At 35.0% G+C, this 19,133-nt stretch overlaps 1 protein-coding gene across 12 annotated transcripts in view; it reads left to right on the top strand.

Moving 5' to 3' along the window:
• Positions 1-19,133, top strand: part of LOC116637607 (probable ATP-dependent RNA helicase DDX60) — a 110,808-nt gene that overhangs the window by 77,706 nt on the left and 13,969 nt on the right. For all 12 annotated transcript variants that reach the window (XM_032413163.1, XM_032413165.1, XM_032413164.1 and 9 more), the window contains 7 exons: positions 1,307-1,411; positions 2,989-3,189; positions 8,226-8,330; positions 8,594-8,735; positions 10,384-10,505; positions 16,600-16,747; positions 18,436-18,578. In XM_032413163.1, coding sequence (XP_032269054.1) covers positions 1,307-1,411; positions 2,989-3,189; positions 8,226-8,330; positions 8,594-8,735; positions 10,384-10,505; positions 16,600-16,747; positions 18,436-18,578 — 966 coding nt within the window. The remainder of the gene's footprint in view (positions 1-1,306; positions 1,412-2,988; positions 3,190-8,225; positions 8,331-8,593; positions 8,736-10,383; positions 10,506-16,599; positions 16,748-18,435; positions 18,579-19,133) is intronic.

Below are 19,133 nucleotides of genomic sequence, written 5' to 3'. Positions count from 1 at the left end.
GAGAGGGAGTGGGGGAAGCAGACTTCTCACTGAGAAGAGAGCCTGATGTGGGGCTGGATCCCAGGACCCTAGGATCATGACTTGAGCCGAAGACAGACGCTTAACGACTGAGCCACCCAGGCACCCTTCTAATTATTGACTTTTAAAGTAAATAAAAAACTTGTTATTAGTTAAGAGAAAAGCTAAGCAAAGTTGTTAATAATATATTTTGGTTTTTATCCAGATTAAAAAATCACCTTTTAACTTTCCTCAATATTTTGCCTTCAGCTCAGGTCCTGATCCCGGGGTCCTGGAATTGAGCCCTGAGTCGTGCTCCCTGCTTGACAGGGAGTCTGCTTCTCCCTCTCCTTCTGCCCCTCCTTTCCACTCAAGCTCTCTATCTCTCAAATAAATAAATACATTCTTTTAAAAAAAAGGTCAGTAACTAGAGACAAAATTTTCTACATGCTTATAAATTGAGGAAAAGAGGCACACCTATTTTGATCGGCATATCTTGTGTCTAAAATAGTATATGTTAAATAGTAGTGGCTTAATTACTATTGATTTAATGAATGAATAATTAGATCACTCTAGAGAAGGCAATATGGAAATAGTGATAGCTTTGTTATAGAGAGCACATTTTTAAAAAGGTATTTATTCTACTTATAGTATAAATTTAATGTTCTTACTTTTCCCATTTTTGTTTTTATTAAAGAACTTTAGAAAAATAGTTAATAAATGGTGTGTTTCATTTTCACAGATGTATAGGTCTCAGTTACAGAATAATTAGAGAGAATTATTCCATATACTGAAACATTAACATTAAGCCATGGCGTATATGACAATCAATGTAAAGAGAAAGAGAGGGCCATTAGAAATACCCAACATTATATGAGAGAATGAGCAAAAGTTGGATCATTTAAGAAACTTAAAGTTTGCCCTACTCCCATTTTTGGTCAGTTGTCAAGGCAATTCAGGGGGGAAAAATGAAACTTTGTTTTGCCCTTATTACAAGATATGTTATCCCCATAGAAATAACCTTCACAAATAAATTGTAGTGGATGAAGTAGGCAATATCCCAGAAGGTGGTTTGTAAAAGTATTAATACCCTGCCATGAGGAAATTCCCTTTTTTAGTCATTCATTAAGAAATAGTTACTGAACACCTGTCAAGTGCCAGGTACTCTTGTCAGTGTGGAGGTCCAATATCAAATAGAGCATCTTTGGCTTTCCCACTGGGGTTCAATTGAAGTGCAGAGAGTTTCAGTAACTATATGGCATTCTATTGAAATGCTCTTTCATGAAGAATTGATTTATTCTCTTTCTAGGTGGTGACAGCTACTGGGACACTTGCTTTAGGAATCAACATGCCTTGTAAATCTGTGGTTTTTGCTCAAAACTCAATCTATCTGGATGCTTTAAATTACAGACAGGTATTACAATATGCATACACTCACTATTTCATTATGAAAGTACGGCCATAAAATGGTAAAAAATGTGAGCTGTTAGTTTACAAATATATTGCAATTCATGTGCTAGCACACCCTGGCATTCATTCGTGCCTGACTCTCTTGATTAGCTGTAGTCTAGTGGTAGGCACATGAGCGCAGAATTATGTGGCCTTCACTAACCAGATATGTGACTTTGGGTGAGACAACTGAACTGCCTGATCCTTTTTTTCCTATCTCCAGAATAGGGGTGACAGTTACTATCCCACAACATTTGCAAGAATTAAATGAAGTTATTTGTAAGAAAGATACATATCAAAGGTGCTAGATGGATGTTTACTCGTTCATTTCCTGTGCACATGATTTTGCACTCTGGAGTTAAGCCCACTTCTTTATTCTCTTACATGTATTTGATTTTGCCTTGCAATTTCTGTCTTCACTATCTCTCATCATACATTCTTGGCCTTGTATTATTAAAACGGTTCTTTTGATTTTCAATTCTCCTTACTTTGCTATGTCCTGTACACAGTATAGTGTGTCTTCATATGGCTTCCCTGCTCAGGAATATTTGATGAATATTTCTGCTAGCAGCATCATTTTTAGGTATCAGCCAATATTCAAGTTTTTATCAAAATGCCCCCCTCTCTTTCTCTCTAAACACTTACTTCTTATTCTTGTAGGCCTTGTTCCTATCCAATATAACACCCCTCTTATTTCCCACCACTTTACCAACCCCTGTCCTTCTGATCTCTCCTCCTGGGGCTGTGTTCTGCGTGAGCTCTCCTCTCCCATATCATCTTTGGGAATCACATAGTAGGGTTCTCCAGAACCCTATGTGTTATGATGTTTCAGATGATAAACTTGGAAGCCAAAATGCCAGGGTGTGAGTTGGATCCTCCACTTTCTGGTGTTTGACTACAAACAAGTTTCTTCTATCCCTCATGATCCTACTTCTACATTATAAAATGGAGATAATGATTATATTTACCTTATATGGTTGTTGTTGTGAGGTCTGTATAAAAACAGTTCAAAGGATTTAACACCTTCTCAGCACTTAATATATGAGAACTAATACAACTTCTATAAAGAGTTTGTTTGCTACAAGTAGAATTTCAGAATTTTATCTTACTCATGTATTCCTCAATTTGTGCACAATTTTTATGGTGATTTGTAATGCAACACACTGCTGTGTGAGAAAGGAACAAGGGAGAGGAAGTGGGAAAGGAGAGAATTGGTGTAATTAGTTCAGTGGTAAGTGAATTTGAAATTAGGGTCTAGTCTTCTTGTGCTCTGTTTCATCTATATATCATGATATAAATATATAGCACAATTTTTGGCATGAAATAAGTGTATAATAATGATAAATGTCTCATTCTCAGCTCTGTCTTAGCCATGGTAAATTTCCTAAGTGCTACACCATTGGATTTTAGTTTCAGTTTATATAATGGTTGGACATATGCACAATTTACTTGCTACAACCCCATGTAAAAGGCTCAATTCTTATACTGTGATGGAGAAAGTATTTAGGGAAGTTTTACTTTGTGATTCTCTTCTGTTTCCAGATGTCTGGACGTGCTGGAAGACGAGGTCAAGACCTGCTGGGAGATGTGTATTTCTTTGATATTCCATTGCCCAAAATAGAAAAACTCATTAAATCCAATGTTCCTGAACTGAGAGGACAATTCCCTCTCGGCATTACCCTGGTCCTGCGACTCATGCTGCTGGCTTCCAAAGGAGATGACCCAGAGGATGCTAAAGCAAAGGTACTGTGCTTGACATTTTCTGAGGTAGAGTCTTCACTACTGGCTTGGCTGTGGTTAGGTTTGCTCTTCTTTAGAAATCTGTAGCAATAACTTTTCAGTTTCATCAGTTTTTTATGCTTTGCAATGTCTTGCATAGTATAGGGTTGGGCAGAGTGAGAGAATAATAATTAGTTTTGTTTGTCTCCTCTATCAGTCGTAGAATTTGTGCTGGATGGGCATTTGGAATTGAAGATTACTTTTTTCATGTGTGATTGATATTGTCCTATAGTAGTTAAGGGTGCTGGCTATCGATTGTATTTTATTTTATATTTTAAAGATTTTATTTATTTACTCAGAGAGAGAGAGAGACAGAGACAGAGAGCATGAGTGAGAGAAGGGGCAGAGGGAGAGGGAAAGGAAGTCTTAAGCAGACTCCCTGATGAGCACAGAGCCTGATGCGGGGCTCGATCTCATAACCCTGAGATCATGACCCTGAGATCATGACTTGAGGTGAAATCAAGAGTCACATGTTCAACCCACTGAGCCACCTAGGCACCCCTGGCTATAGATTTTAAAAGATCTGGATTAGATTCCATTTTCAAAAGGAACACGATTTGTTGTGATCATTTTATAAGAAAAGAGTTTATTTTTTGTAAAAAACAAAGTAATCCAAATTCACCATAGTGCAAAAGGTTGAAAGAAAGCAAAAACCATACCAGGTTTCATCATCCAAAGACAGTCATATTATCATTTTGGTATTTTGGCATAGGTGTACATTTGGTTTTCAAACACTGATATATTTGATTAGATATTGATTGGTATGACTGTAAACTTTTCCTGAAGTTTTTCCTGAGATAAATATTTTGTGTCTAATCTCACAATGAAAGATTTAAAATTCATAATGAAACAACTTGGTTTTCATCCTTATGAAGATGCATTGTTTTCGTATATTGATTAGTATGCCCAATTAAATCAGATACTGTTTGTTGATGTGAGGACTCTTTCAGGACTTTCGTGATGAGTTGGCTCTTGTGTTGCTGATGGTCCTACAGAGCAGGCACATATCATTTTAGACCCAAACTTCCCCATTTCTGCATACTTAATTTTTACTTCTGTGTTGGAGAGAAGAATACATCTTTTAGCGAGCGTTTAAAGATTTTTAAAGAAAGTTTATTGGAGTGGTTTATTTTCTTTGCCTTGGCATGTTTGATGGCATGTTTGAGAAGATCTATCTGCAATCTTCACACATAAAAGGCTCAAGTATGGACATAAAATTCTTAGAATATTCTCTTTACTCATCACATCAAACTAAGACAGTTTCATTACCTCCGGCATGTACTGTTACAGTGGAGTAGACTCTTTTAGTCTCCCCTGTGGAACCATGTAATTCCTGCTTTCTTGTAGTTAATTTGATTTTTTTCTGCCTATGTATTTATATGAATCTTCTAAAAAAATCCTTATATTTAAAATTCTTTTCCCCAGGATTTCTTGTTTTGTGGGTCATTTTTTAAATTGATGTTTTAGTTATATGCTAAGAACTTTGAATTTCCATGCTTACATGAAGCATGCTCATAGGAAGCTTCATGCTCAGTTTTTAAAATTGTGGTAAAATAAAAATAACATGAAATTTACCATCTTAACCATTTTTAAGTGTATGATTCAGTACTGCTAAATACATTTGCATTGAATAATGCTCAAGTAGTTTTGGAACTAAGAAGAGATATCTTAAATTAAACCTTTGATATTTGCTTCTGTTTTAATTTTTTCAATTTCTTTTCAGGAAGTGTTATAATTTTTAAATCAAAAATTCTTTTTCTGTACTCCAATGCTATGTTTTTCTTCATTATGAGAAAACATGTGAAGTTTATCTTTCACATTGCTGATGCTGCTCTCCAGAGTTTCAGTTCTGCTCTTTAGTAATACACATGTGGAATTTTAATTTCCTGAAATTCTTCACTATTTCTTATATCACTCTTTTACATATTAATAAAGTATTTTTAATGTCAATTTATAATTGTCCATTTACCTTATGCTGTTTTGCCTTGTCTTGTAGAGGTCATATCTTATGGTATCCATTGAGGATGCCAAATAATTTTTCAAAAAACTTTTTGCTGCATAAAGAAAACAATTTTTATAGGTCAGCTCCCCCCCTTTTTTTTTGTTTAAGAGTAAAAGCCAATGTTTTTATGGTGGTTCTGCAGAACCTGATCCCTGATTATCTTGTTGAACTAACCTGTTCCTGCTCTCCCACATGAGCCCACTCCCTGCTCCATGGATATTTCAGGCACATTACATACCTCACTCCTTTATCTCATTCCAGTTTTTGCTCTAACATTACTCTCAGTGAAGCCTACTGTCCACTGTGCTTTCTAAATTGTAAATGTATATCCTGTCTGCTGCACTATGATCCGTATTCATTTATATATAGCATGTATCACTCCTTACATAACATCAAATATCTATCATCTATCATCTGTCTATCTTTCTATCTATCTATCTATCATCTATCTATCTATCAATGTTTTTATTTATTTTCTCTATATTTTCCACTGGAATATAAGCACTCTGTGGCCAAAGATGGTTGTCTTAGTTCCTGGTATAGACATTTAATAAATATTTTTAGCATATTTTAGTATTTTAGGAAGGTGATCAATTTTCTTATAAAGAGTTGATCTATTGTGGGTTTTTCTATTTTCTCACTTTTGAATATAGGTACATTTTTCTAAGTCTGATGGATTGCCAAAGAATAGGATGTATGATTTCACTCTGGCTTCTCCCTGGCTACCTAAGTGCTATTCAAATACCCTATTAAATGTGAGGCTAGATGAATAGCTTTTGGCCCAAATGTTAGTGTTTAGTAGATTTTAAACTTACGTAGATTTTCTGGACTGAAAGGTTATTGATCCACTTTTGCCAGTCTCACTGCCACATTGATCATGTGGATGTCATTCGTCACTAAAAACTATGGTATGCATTGCTCTCAGGGTCCTTACCACCTTAATATGACTTTAGTTATGTGTCTACATCTCTAAGATTACAGTGAACCACGATGAGTTGCTCACCCTCTTACTACTCAGCTGTTTTCTTGCTGTTGCCATCTATGACTAAATGTAGAGCAACAGAGAGAGAGAGAGAGGTAGTAGGAAAGGGCATTTTTGGCACTCTCAAAAAGAATCATCCTAGAGTAAAGGTGAGGTACACCATGTCCCCCTTCCTATCTCCCTTCTTTTTCTCATCTGTATCCTCCCACCTTCTTTTTACATTGTCCATTGGCCTTACAATGAGTACAGACTCTTCCCAGGTTCTACAAACTCTCAGGCCTAATGGTAGCCAGGCTTAAATTTGGTGATGTCAGGAAATTTTCCTTTTATTGGAACCTCATAGATGTTTTAGTGGGCAGCTAAAAGGTTATCTGAACTGCTATCTCAGTGCTGTTTTACCCCAAAAACCAAGCAATATTTTTTTAAAAGATTATTTATTTATTTGACAGAGAGAGACACAGCGAGAGAGGGAACACAAGCAGGGGGAGTGAGAGAGGGAGAAGCAGGCTTCCCGCTGAGCAGGGAGCCCGATGCGGGGCTCGATCCCAGGACCCTGGGGTCATGACCTGAGCCGAAGGCAGACGCTTAACGACTGAGCCACCCAGGCGCCCCTCTTTTTCTCTTTTTAAAGACTTATCTATTTTAGAGAGAGAGAGAGAGAGAGAGAGAGAGCATGAGCGGGGGAGGGGCGGAAGGAGAGGGACAGAAATCCTCAAACAGACTCCCCACTAAGCATGGAGCCTGACACAGGGATTGATCCCAGGACCCTGAGATCATGACCTGAGCCGAAGGCAGACGCTTAACGACTGAGCCACCCAGGTGCCCCAACCAAGCAATATTTTTATTACTTTTGTTTTAATCAACCTAGTTCTATTATTTTTGCCACAACACTGCAGGGAATGCAATAGCATATCTTGTTTTCCTCTAGAATAAACCTAGAGCTGTAAGCTCTTAAACTGGGTTTACATTCATTATCAGAATTTTTGGCAATATGTGTCATTTCTGATGATTCTGTTTTATATGTTCTATTTGTTGAAGGATGTGCCATGTAAGAAGATGGTAAAGCAAATAATGTGAAATTTAACTGAGTCTTATATATTGCAGGAATCTGTGTGGTATAATAGATATGGGTAATATCTATCCTATTGTTTTATATTCTTTTATGTGATAGGTGCAGCGACGGGAGGAGACAGAGGTAAATTTCAGGAGAATAAAGTATAAGCCTCAGAGACAGGAGTCAGGGCACACTATGTGGGACTATATGTGAAGGGTACCAGGCTGGTCAGCAGGAGAAAGACAGGAGCTGTAGGAAGGTTTAGGTGACCTGCCTTTATTATAGTTTCTATGGAAAAGGCAAGACAGGGCAGAGTAAGCAGTTAAGGACGGGCTAGTTTGTTTATTTATTTTTTATTTTTTTTAAAAGATTATTTATTTATTTATTTGACAGAGAGAGACACAGCGAGAGAGGGAACACAAGCAAGGGGACTGGGAGAGGGAGAAGCAGGCTTCCCGCGGAGCAAGGAGCCCGATGTGGGGCTCAATTCCAGGACTCTGGGATCGTGACCTGAGCCAAAGGCAGACGCTTAACGACTGAGCCACCCAGGCGCCCCGGACAGGCTAGTTTGAATAATTCTGCTGGGTTTGGGGCTGTGCAGGTGGCCTCTTGTTGCCTGGGACCTTGCTCTGGGATGATTTAGGACACAAGAAGTATTGACTAGATGTGTGAGAATTAGGGAAGGAAGTAGTTGGGGGTATAAACTTGGGATTGGTTGGTTTGTATATGATAGGCATGCTTTTAGGCAAGTTGTTGTTATCTTTAGGATTTAGCTAGCCCGGGAAGGGACAGTCTCTTCCCAACCAGAAAAGTTTTTTGTTTGTTTGTTTGTTTTTTTCAAAAAGGTTTTTTTAAGATGTCAAAACATCATAAGAAAAAATTTAAAATTATAATATACTTATATTATTATTTAAAAATATATTTCATAAAACTAACATGGTGTGAATTATTCTTCTTTAAAGGTGCTGTCAGTGCTAAAGCATTCATTGCTGTCCTTCAAAAAACCCAGAGTCATGAAGATGTTAAAACTTTATTTCTTGTTTTCTTTGCAATTCCTTGTGAAACAGGTATGATTGTCCTTTGTCTTTTTGTGAAATAGGAATGGCACTATCTTTATTTTTTATCATGCTGAATTAATTGTGGTCTTTAGAAGGTTATATTCAATGATGAATATTTCTTTACTTGATATAATTATCGCAACTGGGCCAGGTAACGATTACCAATCTCTCTTATACTGGCATTAAATACTGTTTTAAACTAGCACTTAATAAGTTAGTTATTAATTAATGGATGTATTGAGTCAAACTAATAAATTATTTTTGTTCTTTAGGGCTATTTAGATCAAGAAGGTAAACCAATGGGGTTTGCTGGACTTGTATCACATTTGCATTATCATGAGCCTTCTAATCTTGTTTTTGTCAGTTTTCTTGTAAAAGGCCTTTTCCATAATCTCTGTCAGCCAACTAGAGAAGGTAAGCTTGATGTTTGTGTGTATAATCTTAAAAGAGTAACAGAGACTATAGTGAAGCTAGCACTTAGGAAAATTTTTTCTACGAAGAAAACACAAGTTAATATTTAGATAATTTAGAGATATGAAATTGGATAAAATAAAGTTTTGTATACCTATTAATATAGATCATATGGGAGACAACAATATTTTGTGACACCTATTTTAAAATGTCAGTTTCTTATGAACTTTAGTGATCTATGGACTCCAGGACTCAGAACATACTAAAAAATATATGATTTTTTAATAAATTTTTTTTTCTTAATTAAATGTAATATGTGCTCATCATAGAAAAGGGATATAGGAAGGCATTATGTTAAATATAATGTTCACCATTAGTATTTGTGAATATTTTCTTCCAATCATATTTTCTTAGAATATAACTATATAGTATTTTTAAATAACTGATATATTAATTGCATAATCTAGAATCTTGTTTTCCCTGAAATATAGTTTTGCCAATATCGTGTAAACTTTTTGTGAATTCCTTTTAAATGCCCGCCTAATATTCCGTTTAATACATTTTTAAAATTAAAAACCTTTGATTTTTATAATTAAACCATAGACCCTTAAACAGTGTCCCCATAAGAAATGTTTTCCTTTTGGTGCTTAAATTTGTTATATTTCCTAATGCCTGGCAAATACAGTGCCTTTCACAGCATTTCTTTATCTTCTGTCATGAACTGATAGCAGCAACACTTTACTTTGTGCAATAGGTCTAGTCACTATGCTCTGAATATGCGTTGTTCTGTGAAACAAGAATACTCAGGAAATTCTGTCCCCCTAAAAACTCTGTAAGAGGAGAAATAATTTCCTGCAACAGGAAGTATAGTTGTGTTCATTGCTGTATGGGTGTGGGTGGGGTGGGAGGGTGTATGCTATTATAATCATGGATATAGAAAATTTGATAACTTTATGAGGCACATAATATGGACTATCACTCTTTTGTAAGTAAGGAAACTCAGACACAGAGAAGTTAAATAAATTGCCATGGTCACACAATTTTAATAAGTGTCAGAGCCAAGATTCAAATATAAGTAGTCTGACTCTAGAGCCCAAGTTATAAAAGGTGTGACCTTTTTAATCACTGCAGTGTAATGCTCATGTGTTGTGAAAGACAGAAAATAAGTCAAGTTGATGGTATCTTAATATGAGTGGCAAGAAGGTAAGACAGGGAGATAAGGCTGGGAGGTTATTTGTGGGCTGAATTTTGGAAAGCCTTAAATGCTAGGCTGGGGAGATTGAATTTTGTTTATGAGGCATTGAGATGCAATCAGAGATTTTTGAATGGGTGAAAGATATGATCATAAAATGCTTTAGGAAAACTGATCATAGCCTGAAGTTGGAGGGGCGTGGGGTGGGTAGAATCCAGTAAGGAGATGAGGCAATTTGTGGTTGGAATGATTTTGGTCCGAACTAGTGTGGGAGTAGCAAGAATGAAAAAGAAGGCACAGATGTAAACTGTCAGCAGATATAGTCATTCCTTGGTTGCTGTATTTGTCACATATTTTCAGTTTCCATGAAATGAAATGCAGTATAACATTCAATTTAAATGTTGAAAATGGGATTGACACACTTTTTTACATTTAAACAAGGCACTTTGTTTTGTATAGGCTCAAAACATTTTTCTCAAGATGTTATGGAAAAGCTATTGTTAGTCTTGGCAAATCTGTTTGGAAGAAGACCTCTTCCAGCAAAGTTCCAGGAGACTACTGTCAAGTTTTATCAATCAAAGGTAAAATTTATGCTTCTAATAACATTAAATAATCAATGTAATTAAGTAGATCCTACCATAAATGATTCAGTGGCAGTAGGATTTTATCAATATAGGGTTCATTTGTTTTATAGAATAATAGTTTGTTCTTTCTGTAATCGCTGTTATATTTAACCTCTAATTCATAAGCCTCTCCATATAAATATATCAAGAGATTAAATTTCTTGAGGAAAAATAAGATAAAGAATTTTGCTCATGTTTTCCATTTGATGGTATGACTCTATCAATTATAGTATTCAGTGACTAGAGAAAAAATGTAGATATTTATACAATAAATGAACTAATAGTTCCTATCATTGAATCTGTAGTTCCCTTAGGGTCTTTTTACCTTGAGGTAGGGCTACACGCAAAAAGCATATGTTGTGAACTATAATGTCCTCACTGAAAAAATATTAGAATAGTCATTGAAGAAATAATTCCTTGACCCACATAGAATAAAAGCAGGAAAACTCTTTTCCAATTTTATTTGCAACATATTCTTTGATCAGGATTTGCTATTATTAAATCAACATCAAATACTGTTACTAATATACCCCACTAGAATCTGAGAAAGTGGGATAAGCAGGTTATACTAAATAACCTTAGTAAAATGTTACAAGGAACAAAAAGAGATGAGTTAAATCTATATTGTCTAACTCCACAATGTCAAATTACAAATCTTAGCCTTCAGAATGTTCTCTTGACCAGTGAACACAACTTTAGTCATTGACCTATCATCTTCACATTTTTTCATCACATGTAAATTCTTGAAGTATTATTTGTTTTTTTAAATAATTTATATTTAACTTAGAAAAGTCAGTATCTAAATTCTCACAAAGAAAGACATCATAAAAATATACAGTAAAGGAAGGTTTTGTGTGGGGGCCTCCTGTCTTTCTTGCTCTCTGTCAGTCTCTTTCTCTCTCTCTTTTTTAAAGGTTATTGGAAATTTGTGTGCTTCCAGATGGATATAGTAAGTGGTTATCATTCGTATTGCAACAGAAAGCTGTGGAAACAATGGGGATTTGGCTGGCTAAAATTGTAAAATGGCAAGAACTTACTAATGGTGTGATGGGAATCTTTAATCGTGGTTTCCTCACAAAGAATTTGTTGATTCTGGACATGGTTTGAAAATTGTACTTAGCATATACAGAGAGCCTCTTCTATGAGATTAAAAAAATTATTAAAGCTTTTAGTGACCACATGGGACTAGAGTGACAGAAACTTGGGAGACATAGTGTTTCTATGAGTTTACTGAGGATGTTTACTGAGTACCAGATCTGCATGAAATGTTGGAGTACTACACCAAATTTTTTGCAGTCTTGTGGCAATTATTAAGTAAAAAGCCACTAGAAGGAAGGTTCTGCATTTATTTATGCCCCTGAAGACATTTTTGAAAGCTTTAGAGCTGGAAGATGTAGAAGGTTTAGGAAGCTCTGTAGGAAAAAGGTAGATCTTTGGAAGTCTTTTAGGACTGAGAAAACGAGACCCACCAGTCTCATACTCAAGGTCCAAGAGGGTCATGACCCAGGAATAGAGTTATATCAGGTATAGACTGGAACTTAATAAAACTGGAAAACAATACCAGCAATACCAACAATACCACTTTAGTCTCTACTTGGACTGAAGTGATCACATCTTCAATCATGTAACCAAACAAAAAAATGGGAGAACTCACTCTGGTGGAAGATAACGTCATTTGAAGCTCATCAGGTCCTTTTGTAAACAATTTATGGTGAAAAAAACCCCAAATATAACATAAATAAATGGATAAATATGAACATTAAACTAAAACTACTGAAAGTCAAAAACAAAGAGAAAAATCATAAACCAGCTAGAGCTGAAACAGGGATTTCCTTGAAAAAAAAGCAATAATATTGATAGCTGACTTTTTAACCAAAATAACTGAAGCTAGAAAAAAATGGGCAATAATTTCATCCTACTCTATTTTCGTACATAAATATGTACGTATATTTTGAATATGTTTTAAACATAATTTAAAATAGGATAAATATATTGTGATTGATTTAATAACATATCAGGAGGGTATGCATATATCTACTTTTTTTAGCTTTATTGTTATTGAGGTATAATTGATATACAAGGAATTGCACACATTTAACGTATATGTCTTAATGAGTTTGGACATATGCATATACCCATGATACCATCACTACAACCAAGGTACTAAACATATTTATCACATCCCATATTCCTTGTGTGTGAGGTGGCTTTTTCCTTTTTTTTTTTGGTCGGAACACTTGACATGAGATTTATCCTCTTTATGTATTTTAAAGTTTACAATATTGTATTGCTAACTATAGGTACTTTGTTGTACAGTAGGTCTCTAGAATTTATTTATCTTGCATAACAGAAACTTTATATCCAATGAAAAACAATTCCCCATTTCTTCCTCCACCCAGGCCCTGGCAGTCATCATTCTAGTCTCTGCTTCTATGAGTTTGACTATTTAAGATATGAGTGGAATATAAGTAGAATTTATAAGATATAAATTCCATTACATGAAATCATGAATTACTTGTCCTTCTGTGACTGGCTTATTTTACTTAGCATAATATCCTCTAGGTTCATCCATGTTGTTGCAAATGGAAAGATTTTCTTCCTTTTAAAGATGGAATAATATTCTGTTGTATGTATATACCACATTACCTTATCCGTTCATCTGTTGATGGACATTTGGTTTGTTTCCATATCTTGCTTATTGTGAACAATTTTGCAGTGAACATGGGAGTACAGATATCTCTTCAAGATCCTTATTTCAATTCTTTTGGATATATACATCAGAATGGGATTGCTGGATCATATAGTAGTTCTATTTTTAATTTTTTGAAAAAACTCCAAATGTTTTCCATAGTGGCTATACCAGTGTACGTTGCCACCAAAAGTGCATAGGGATTCTAATTTTTCTATATTCTCCTCAACACTTACCTTTTTGATTTTTTGATAATACCCATACTAACAGGTAGGAGACAATATCTCATGTGGCCTTCATCTGCATTTCCCTAATGATTAGTGCAGTTGAGCAACTTTTAATACACATGGTGGCCATTTGCATGACTTCTTTGGAGAAATGTCTAATCAAGTCCTTTGCCCATTTTTTTGATTTTTTGCTATTGAGTTGTAGAAGATTCTTATATATATTTGGATATTATCCCCTTACCAGATAGTTGGCTTAGAAATATTTTCTCTCATTCTGGAAATGCCTTTTCACTTTATTATTTCCTTTGCCATGCAGAAGCTTTTTAGTTTGATTTAGTCCTACTTGTTTATTTTCATTTTTGTTGCCTGTGCTTCTGGGTGTCATATAAAAAAAAAGTCATTTCCAAGATCAATGTCTTTATATTTTCTTTTATGGATTTTACAGTTTCAGGTCTTACATTTAAGTCTTTAATGCATTTGAGTTTATTTTTATGTACAGTGTGTGGTAAGGGTCAATATCATTCTTTTACATGTGTATATCAAATTTTGCCAACACCATTTGTTGAAGAGATTATCCTTTCCCCACTGTGTGTTCTTGGCACCCTTGTCAAAGATCTTTTGACCATATATACTTGGATTTATTTCTGGACTCTATTTTGTTCCATTAGTCTATATGTCTTTCATGATACTGGTACAATACTGTTTTAATTAGTGTAACTTTGTAATATATTTTAAAATTAAGAAATGTAATGCCTCTGGATTTGTTTCTTTTTCCCCCCTCAAGATTATTTTGACTATTCAGGGTCTTTTGTGATTCCATATGAATTTTGGGATTGATTTTTATGTGTCTGTAAAAAATGCCATGAGATTTTGATAGGAATTGCAATGAACATGTAGATCCATTTGGATAGTTTTGACGTCTTAATAGTATGGCATGCCTTTGCATTATTTGTGTCTGCTATAATTTCGTTCATGAGTGTTTTATACTTTTTAGTATAGAGATCTTTCACCTCCTTGGTTAAGTTTATAGCTAAATATTCTATTCTTTTTGATGCTATTACAAATGAGATTGTCCTAATTTTCTTTTCAGATACTTATTTAATGTATAGAAACCAACTATTTTTTTATGTTGATTTTGTATCCTCCAACTTTGCTGATATTGTTCTGACAGTTTCTTGTGTATGTGCTAAAGGGAATATCATATATTGTAGGCAGACAAAAAAAATCTAAACTTGGGAGAATTGAAAATGTAATAGGGCAAGAAGTATACTAGAAAGGATAATGTGTGGGTAGATATAAATAAATATCTACTGTATCTAAAAATAATTATAGTGTATTATGAAATCTATAATATATATACATAACTAAAATGCATGACGGTCATAATCAAGTGTTGGGAAGGGTAAATATATTTGAATATTTTAAGGTTCTTACACTATTAAGAGTTGTAAAAATTAAAGATGTATTTTGTAATCTCTGGGATAAAGACTAGCAAAATAGTGCACAAATAAGTGTTAATAGAAGAAAAACTGATAAAAGACAAGAACATAGAAAATAATATATAATATATGGTCGGGATAGAAACTGAATACTAAAATAGTATATATAAACTCAACTGTATAAGTAACTGCATTGAATATATATGTACTAAATACTTCAGGTAAAATACTAACATTTTTAGATATTATTAAGAAAAAACCCACAATTATATGCTGTTTGTACAAATCACATCTTAGCCATAAGGTCCCAGAAAGGTTGAAAGTAAAATGATAGAAAAAGAGATATGCCAGGTAAATACTTACCAGAAATACTTGCCTGAAAATTAGATAGCTTCATTTCTAAATACATATAGGTCACCAGAAGAAATAGCAAAAAAGTTTAATATGGTTCTGGGACTAAGGGCATGGGTGGTAAGACAGAGCCCTGATTAGTCGTTGTAAGCCTTGTAACACTGATTTTTTTTTTTAATTTGTACTTGTAGTGCTTACTGTGATAAAATACCTTTTGAATATAAATAGAATTCTTAAAAAAGAAAATTAAAAAATTAGGAAAAATACATATAGGATGAAAATAAAATGGAATTATAAAATATTTTAATTAAACAATAATAAATATACAAATACAAGATGTAATTCATACAATGATTAGAGCAAAATTTATAGTCTTATAATCATATCTTAGAAAAGAATAAAAGCTGAAAAAAATCAATGATTTAATTTTTCAGCTTAAGAAGCTAGGAAAACAAAACAAATAGAAAATCTAACATAAGGGACACCTGGGTGGCTCAGTCGTTAATTGTCTACCTTCGGCTCAGGTCATGATGCCAGGGTCCTGGGATCGAGCCCTGCATCAGGCTCCCTGCTCTGCGGGAAGCCAGCTTCTCCCTCTCCCACTCCCCCTGCTTGTGTTCCCTCTCTCGCTGTCTCTCTCTCTGTCAAATAAATAAATAAAAATCTTAAAAAAAAAAAAATCTAACTTAAGGTAAATTTTACAAATATCAGGAAATAAAATGGGACATTACTACAGATCTTTCTTTGGACATTGAAAAGAACAAAAGAGGATATTATGAATGATTTATGCCAATACACTTGGTTATTTGGACAAAATGGGAAAATTCCTAGAAAATGCAACCTTCCAAACTAACCAAGGAAGATATAAAAAGTCCTGTGTCTGGTATCTATTAAAGAATTGTGGTCAGTTATTTTAAAAACTTTCCCACAAAAAAGGAAAAAGTGCACTTATGATGAGCACTCGGTGTTGTATGGAAGTGTTGAATCACTATACTGTACACTTGACACTAATATTACACAGGATGTTAACTATACTGGAATTTAAATAAAAATTTTTCTTAAAAAAGAAAAAAGATGGTGTTGGTTAAGTAATGTGAAAGCAAATTTTTAAGAGTGAAGATACTAGTTTTTATAAATGCACATAGAAACAAAAAATGAACTTTACTTCAATTTCACAGATGAAGGAATGAAACAATTACATTATTGAATAAATAGGTAACTACAGAATTATAGTGCAGTGTTCTTTGCCATTCTTCCAAAGTTTCAGTTTTCAAAGAAAGTATATAGATGTCTCTAAAAAAATATTTGGTTTTCCGGAGTTCTTAATGATCTCTCTGATGATTTAGGTGTTCCTTGACGATCTTCCTAAGGATTTTAATGATGCTTTATGTGAGTATAACATGGACGTTACAAAGGACTTTGCCTCCTTCCTACTAAATGTTGCCAAATTGGCTGATATGGAACAGGAATATCAACTCCCATTGTCAAAAATAAGTAAGTATATCTTAACTCCACTGTGGAACGATTTAAAGAAAAAATAATCTTTCTAAGAATATTTTTCCCAGAGGAAGAGTAGAGCCTGGGAAAGATCAGTCTGCCTTAAAAAAGGGGAATTCCTTCTGCTTTCAAAGAAAGAAACTCTTGGTTTTTAGAAGTCAAAAGGGCAATGGAGAATAAAACTAAATAGAGTCATTTATAAACCATCTTGATTAAAGGTTGCTTTGGGGGCAAGCCTGGCAAATGCAGGAAGGGCATTTATGAAGTGAAGATAAATGAGAGACCATTCTATCACTCATTTTCTTGAGAGGAAATATGTATAGACTCTTGGAAGATTACCGGGGCCCAAACTCTGGTTCTGCTATTCTTAGAAGTGAGACCTTGGGCAATATTCCTTATTCATGCCTCAATTTTCTCAAAAGATGTATAAAAAAGAGAATAGCATTACAAACCTAGTTTGGGTGAGCTTTAAATAATTCAGTTAATATATGTGACTATCTTAAAACAGTACCTAGCACATAGTAAACACATTAACTTTGCTCTTATTTTTCGTAAGGTATTGGATAGAAATCTTCTAGGGAAAAGTAAACAGGAAAAGCTGACTGGGATAAAAGGAAAGGGTTGAGCCATGGGTAGTAATTTCCTAATTTCATTATACCCCAACATCCTCAATTGGAAAAAGTTAAGGAAGCAGAGCCTCTTACTTCCTGGGCCCTATTAAAGTGGGAAACAGCATGAACAAAAGCAAACAGCAACAGTGGAGCATTGTGAGCATCCCAGAGGAGGCAAAATAGGAGTGCCTTCATTACAAATTAGAGCCACCTTTGAATGCACAATCTGGTGCTTTTTAAGAGTAGGAATGGAGGGGGCCCCTGGGTGGCTCAGTCAGTTAAGTGTCTGCCTTTCGCTCAGGTCATGATCCCGGAGTCCAGGGATGGCGCCCCATGTTGGGCTCCCTGCTCAGTGGGAGTCTGCTTCTCCCTCTGCCCCTCCCCCTGCTTGTGCTCTCTCTCTCTCTCTCTCAAATAAATAAAATCTTTAAAAAAAAGTAAGAATGGAAAAAAATATTTCTTCTTGTACACCATTTCCAAACCTACTGATAGTGGCCTCTTAGAATACCCTGTCTGGAAGGATTGTGAGGCCAGATCTGAAGTCAGTGGGAAAAAGCACCAAGGTAATAGCAATAATTCTATGTTAAAAGCATGCAATTTAGATGTAGTCTTTTATTACCTGTTGATCAAGGAACTAAACTAAGATCTTTATAAAAAAAAAAAAGTGAGTAGCACATCTTGGCACAATATATATTCAATAAATGTTAGCTATTAATATTATCAGTATTATAAAATTTTGTATGATGTTTATTTATTTGTCAGAGAGACAGAGAGAGTACAAGCAGGGGGAGCTACAGGCAGAGGGAGAAGCAGGCTCCCCGCCGAGCGGGAGCCCGACGTGGGACTTGATCCCAGGACCCTGAGATCATGACCTGAGCAGAAGGCAGATGCTTAACCCACTGAGCCATCCAGGTGTCCCATGCTATGCACTTTATGTGATATATCTCATCTGGTCTGATATAGGTCCTGGAAATTTGGATGACTTCATTTGTAGCATGGTCTAGAGTCTGTGCATAAAGCGTAACAATTTGGCTGATTTCTAAAAACTAATCTATCCCAACCTATTATGGACAGATTTCACAGGAAAAGAATGTGAGGGCTCTGAACTGGTTTCTCATTTGATGAACTGCAAAGAAGGAAGAGCAGCTATTTCTCCATTTGTTTGTCTCTCCGGGAACTCTGATGGTGATTTGCTTCTACCAAATACTCCGAACCACGTAAGTGGAAATGGGGTTTATAAATAAAAGATCTTTAAGAAAGAATTGGATTTATGCTTCTAGGCTGTTTAGAAAGGATTTCAAATTTCTCAAATTGAAAAAAAAATTCCAGGTGTATGAACAGAAATATCCAGGAAATGGTACTCTTGAGGCCAGTATGGTTTCAGTTTTTCAGTGTTGACCTGCGGGACCCTGCTCCATTCTGCTCCACAGAATTCCCAAGTACCACCACTTTTCTTCCATCTTTGTAGGTTGATGCAAGTTTGCTATGGAAAGAGCATACAACTATCTTCAGGCTTTCCCGGTATTGCTATAAATGCTGTAAATCCCATATATGTTCTGGATCACTGATGTCCAAAATGGAGTACAAAGACCTAGACACATTGGGAATATTCTGGATAATTCACTGAATGTTGTAATAAACTTATAGAAATTTAATTTATATTTTAACACAAAGTTTGAGAAAGAAAATAAGTTTTGTTATATTTGATATTATGGTTTGACACTAGAGTTTCAACTCTATTCTAGTCCAAAATCAGACAGTCCTCTATTACA

Source organism: Phoca vitulina, unplaced genomic scaffold, assembly GCF_004348235.1.
Source record: "Phoca vitulina isolate PV1807 unplaced genomic scaffold, GSC_HSeal_1.0 scaffold14, whole genome shotgun sequence".
In the NCBI taxonomy this organism is placed as follows: Eukaryota; Metazoa; Chordata; class Mammalia; order Carnivora; family Phocidae; genus Phoca; species Phoca vitulina.
This window is presented reverse-complemented; position numbering and strand designations above follow the sequence as displayed.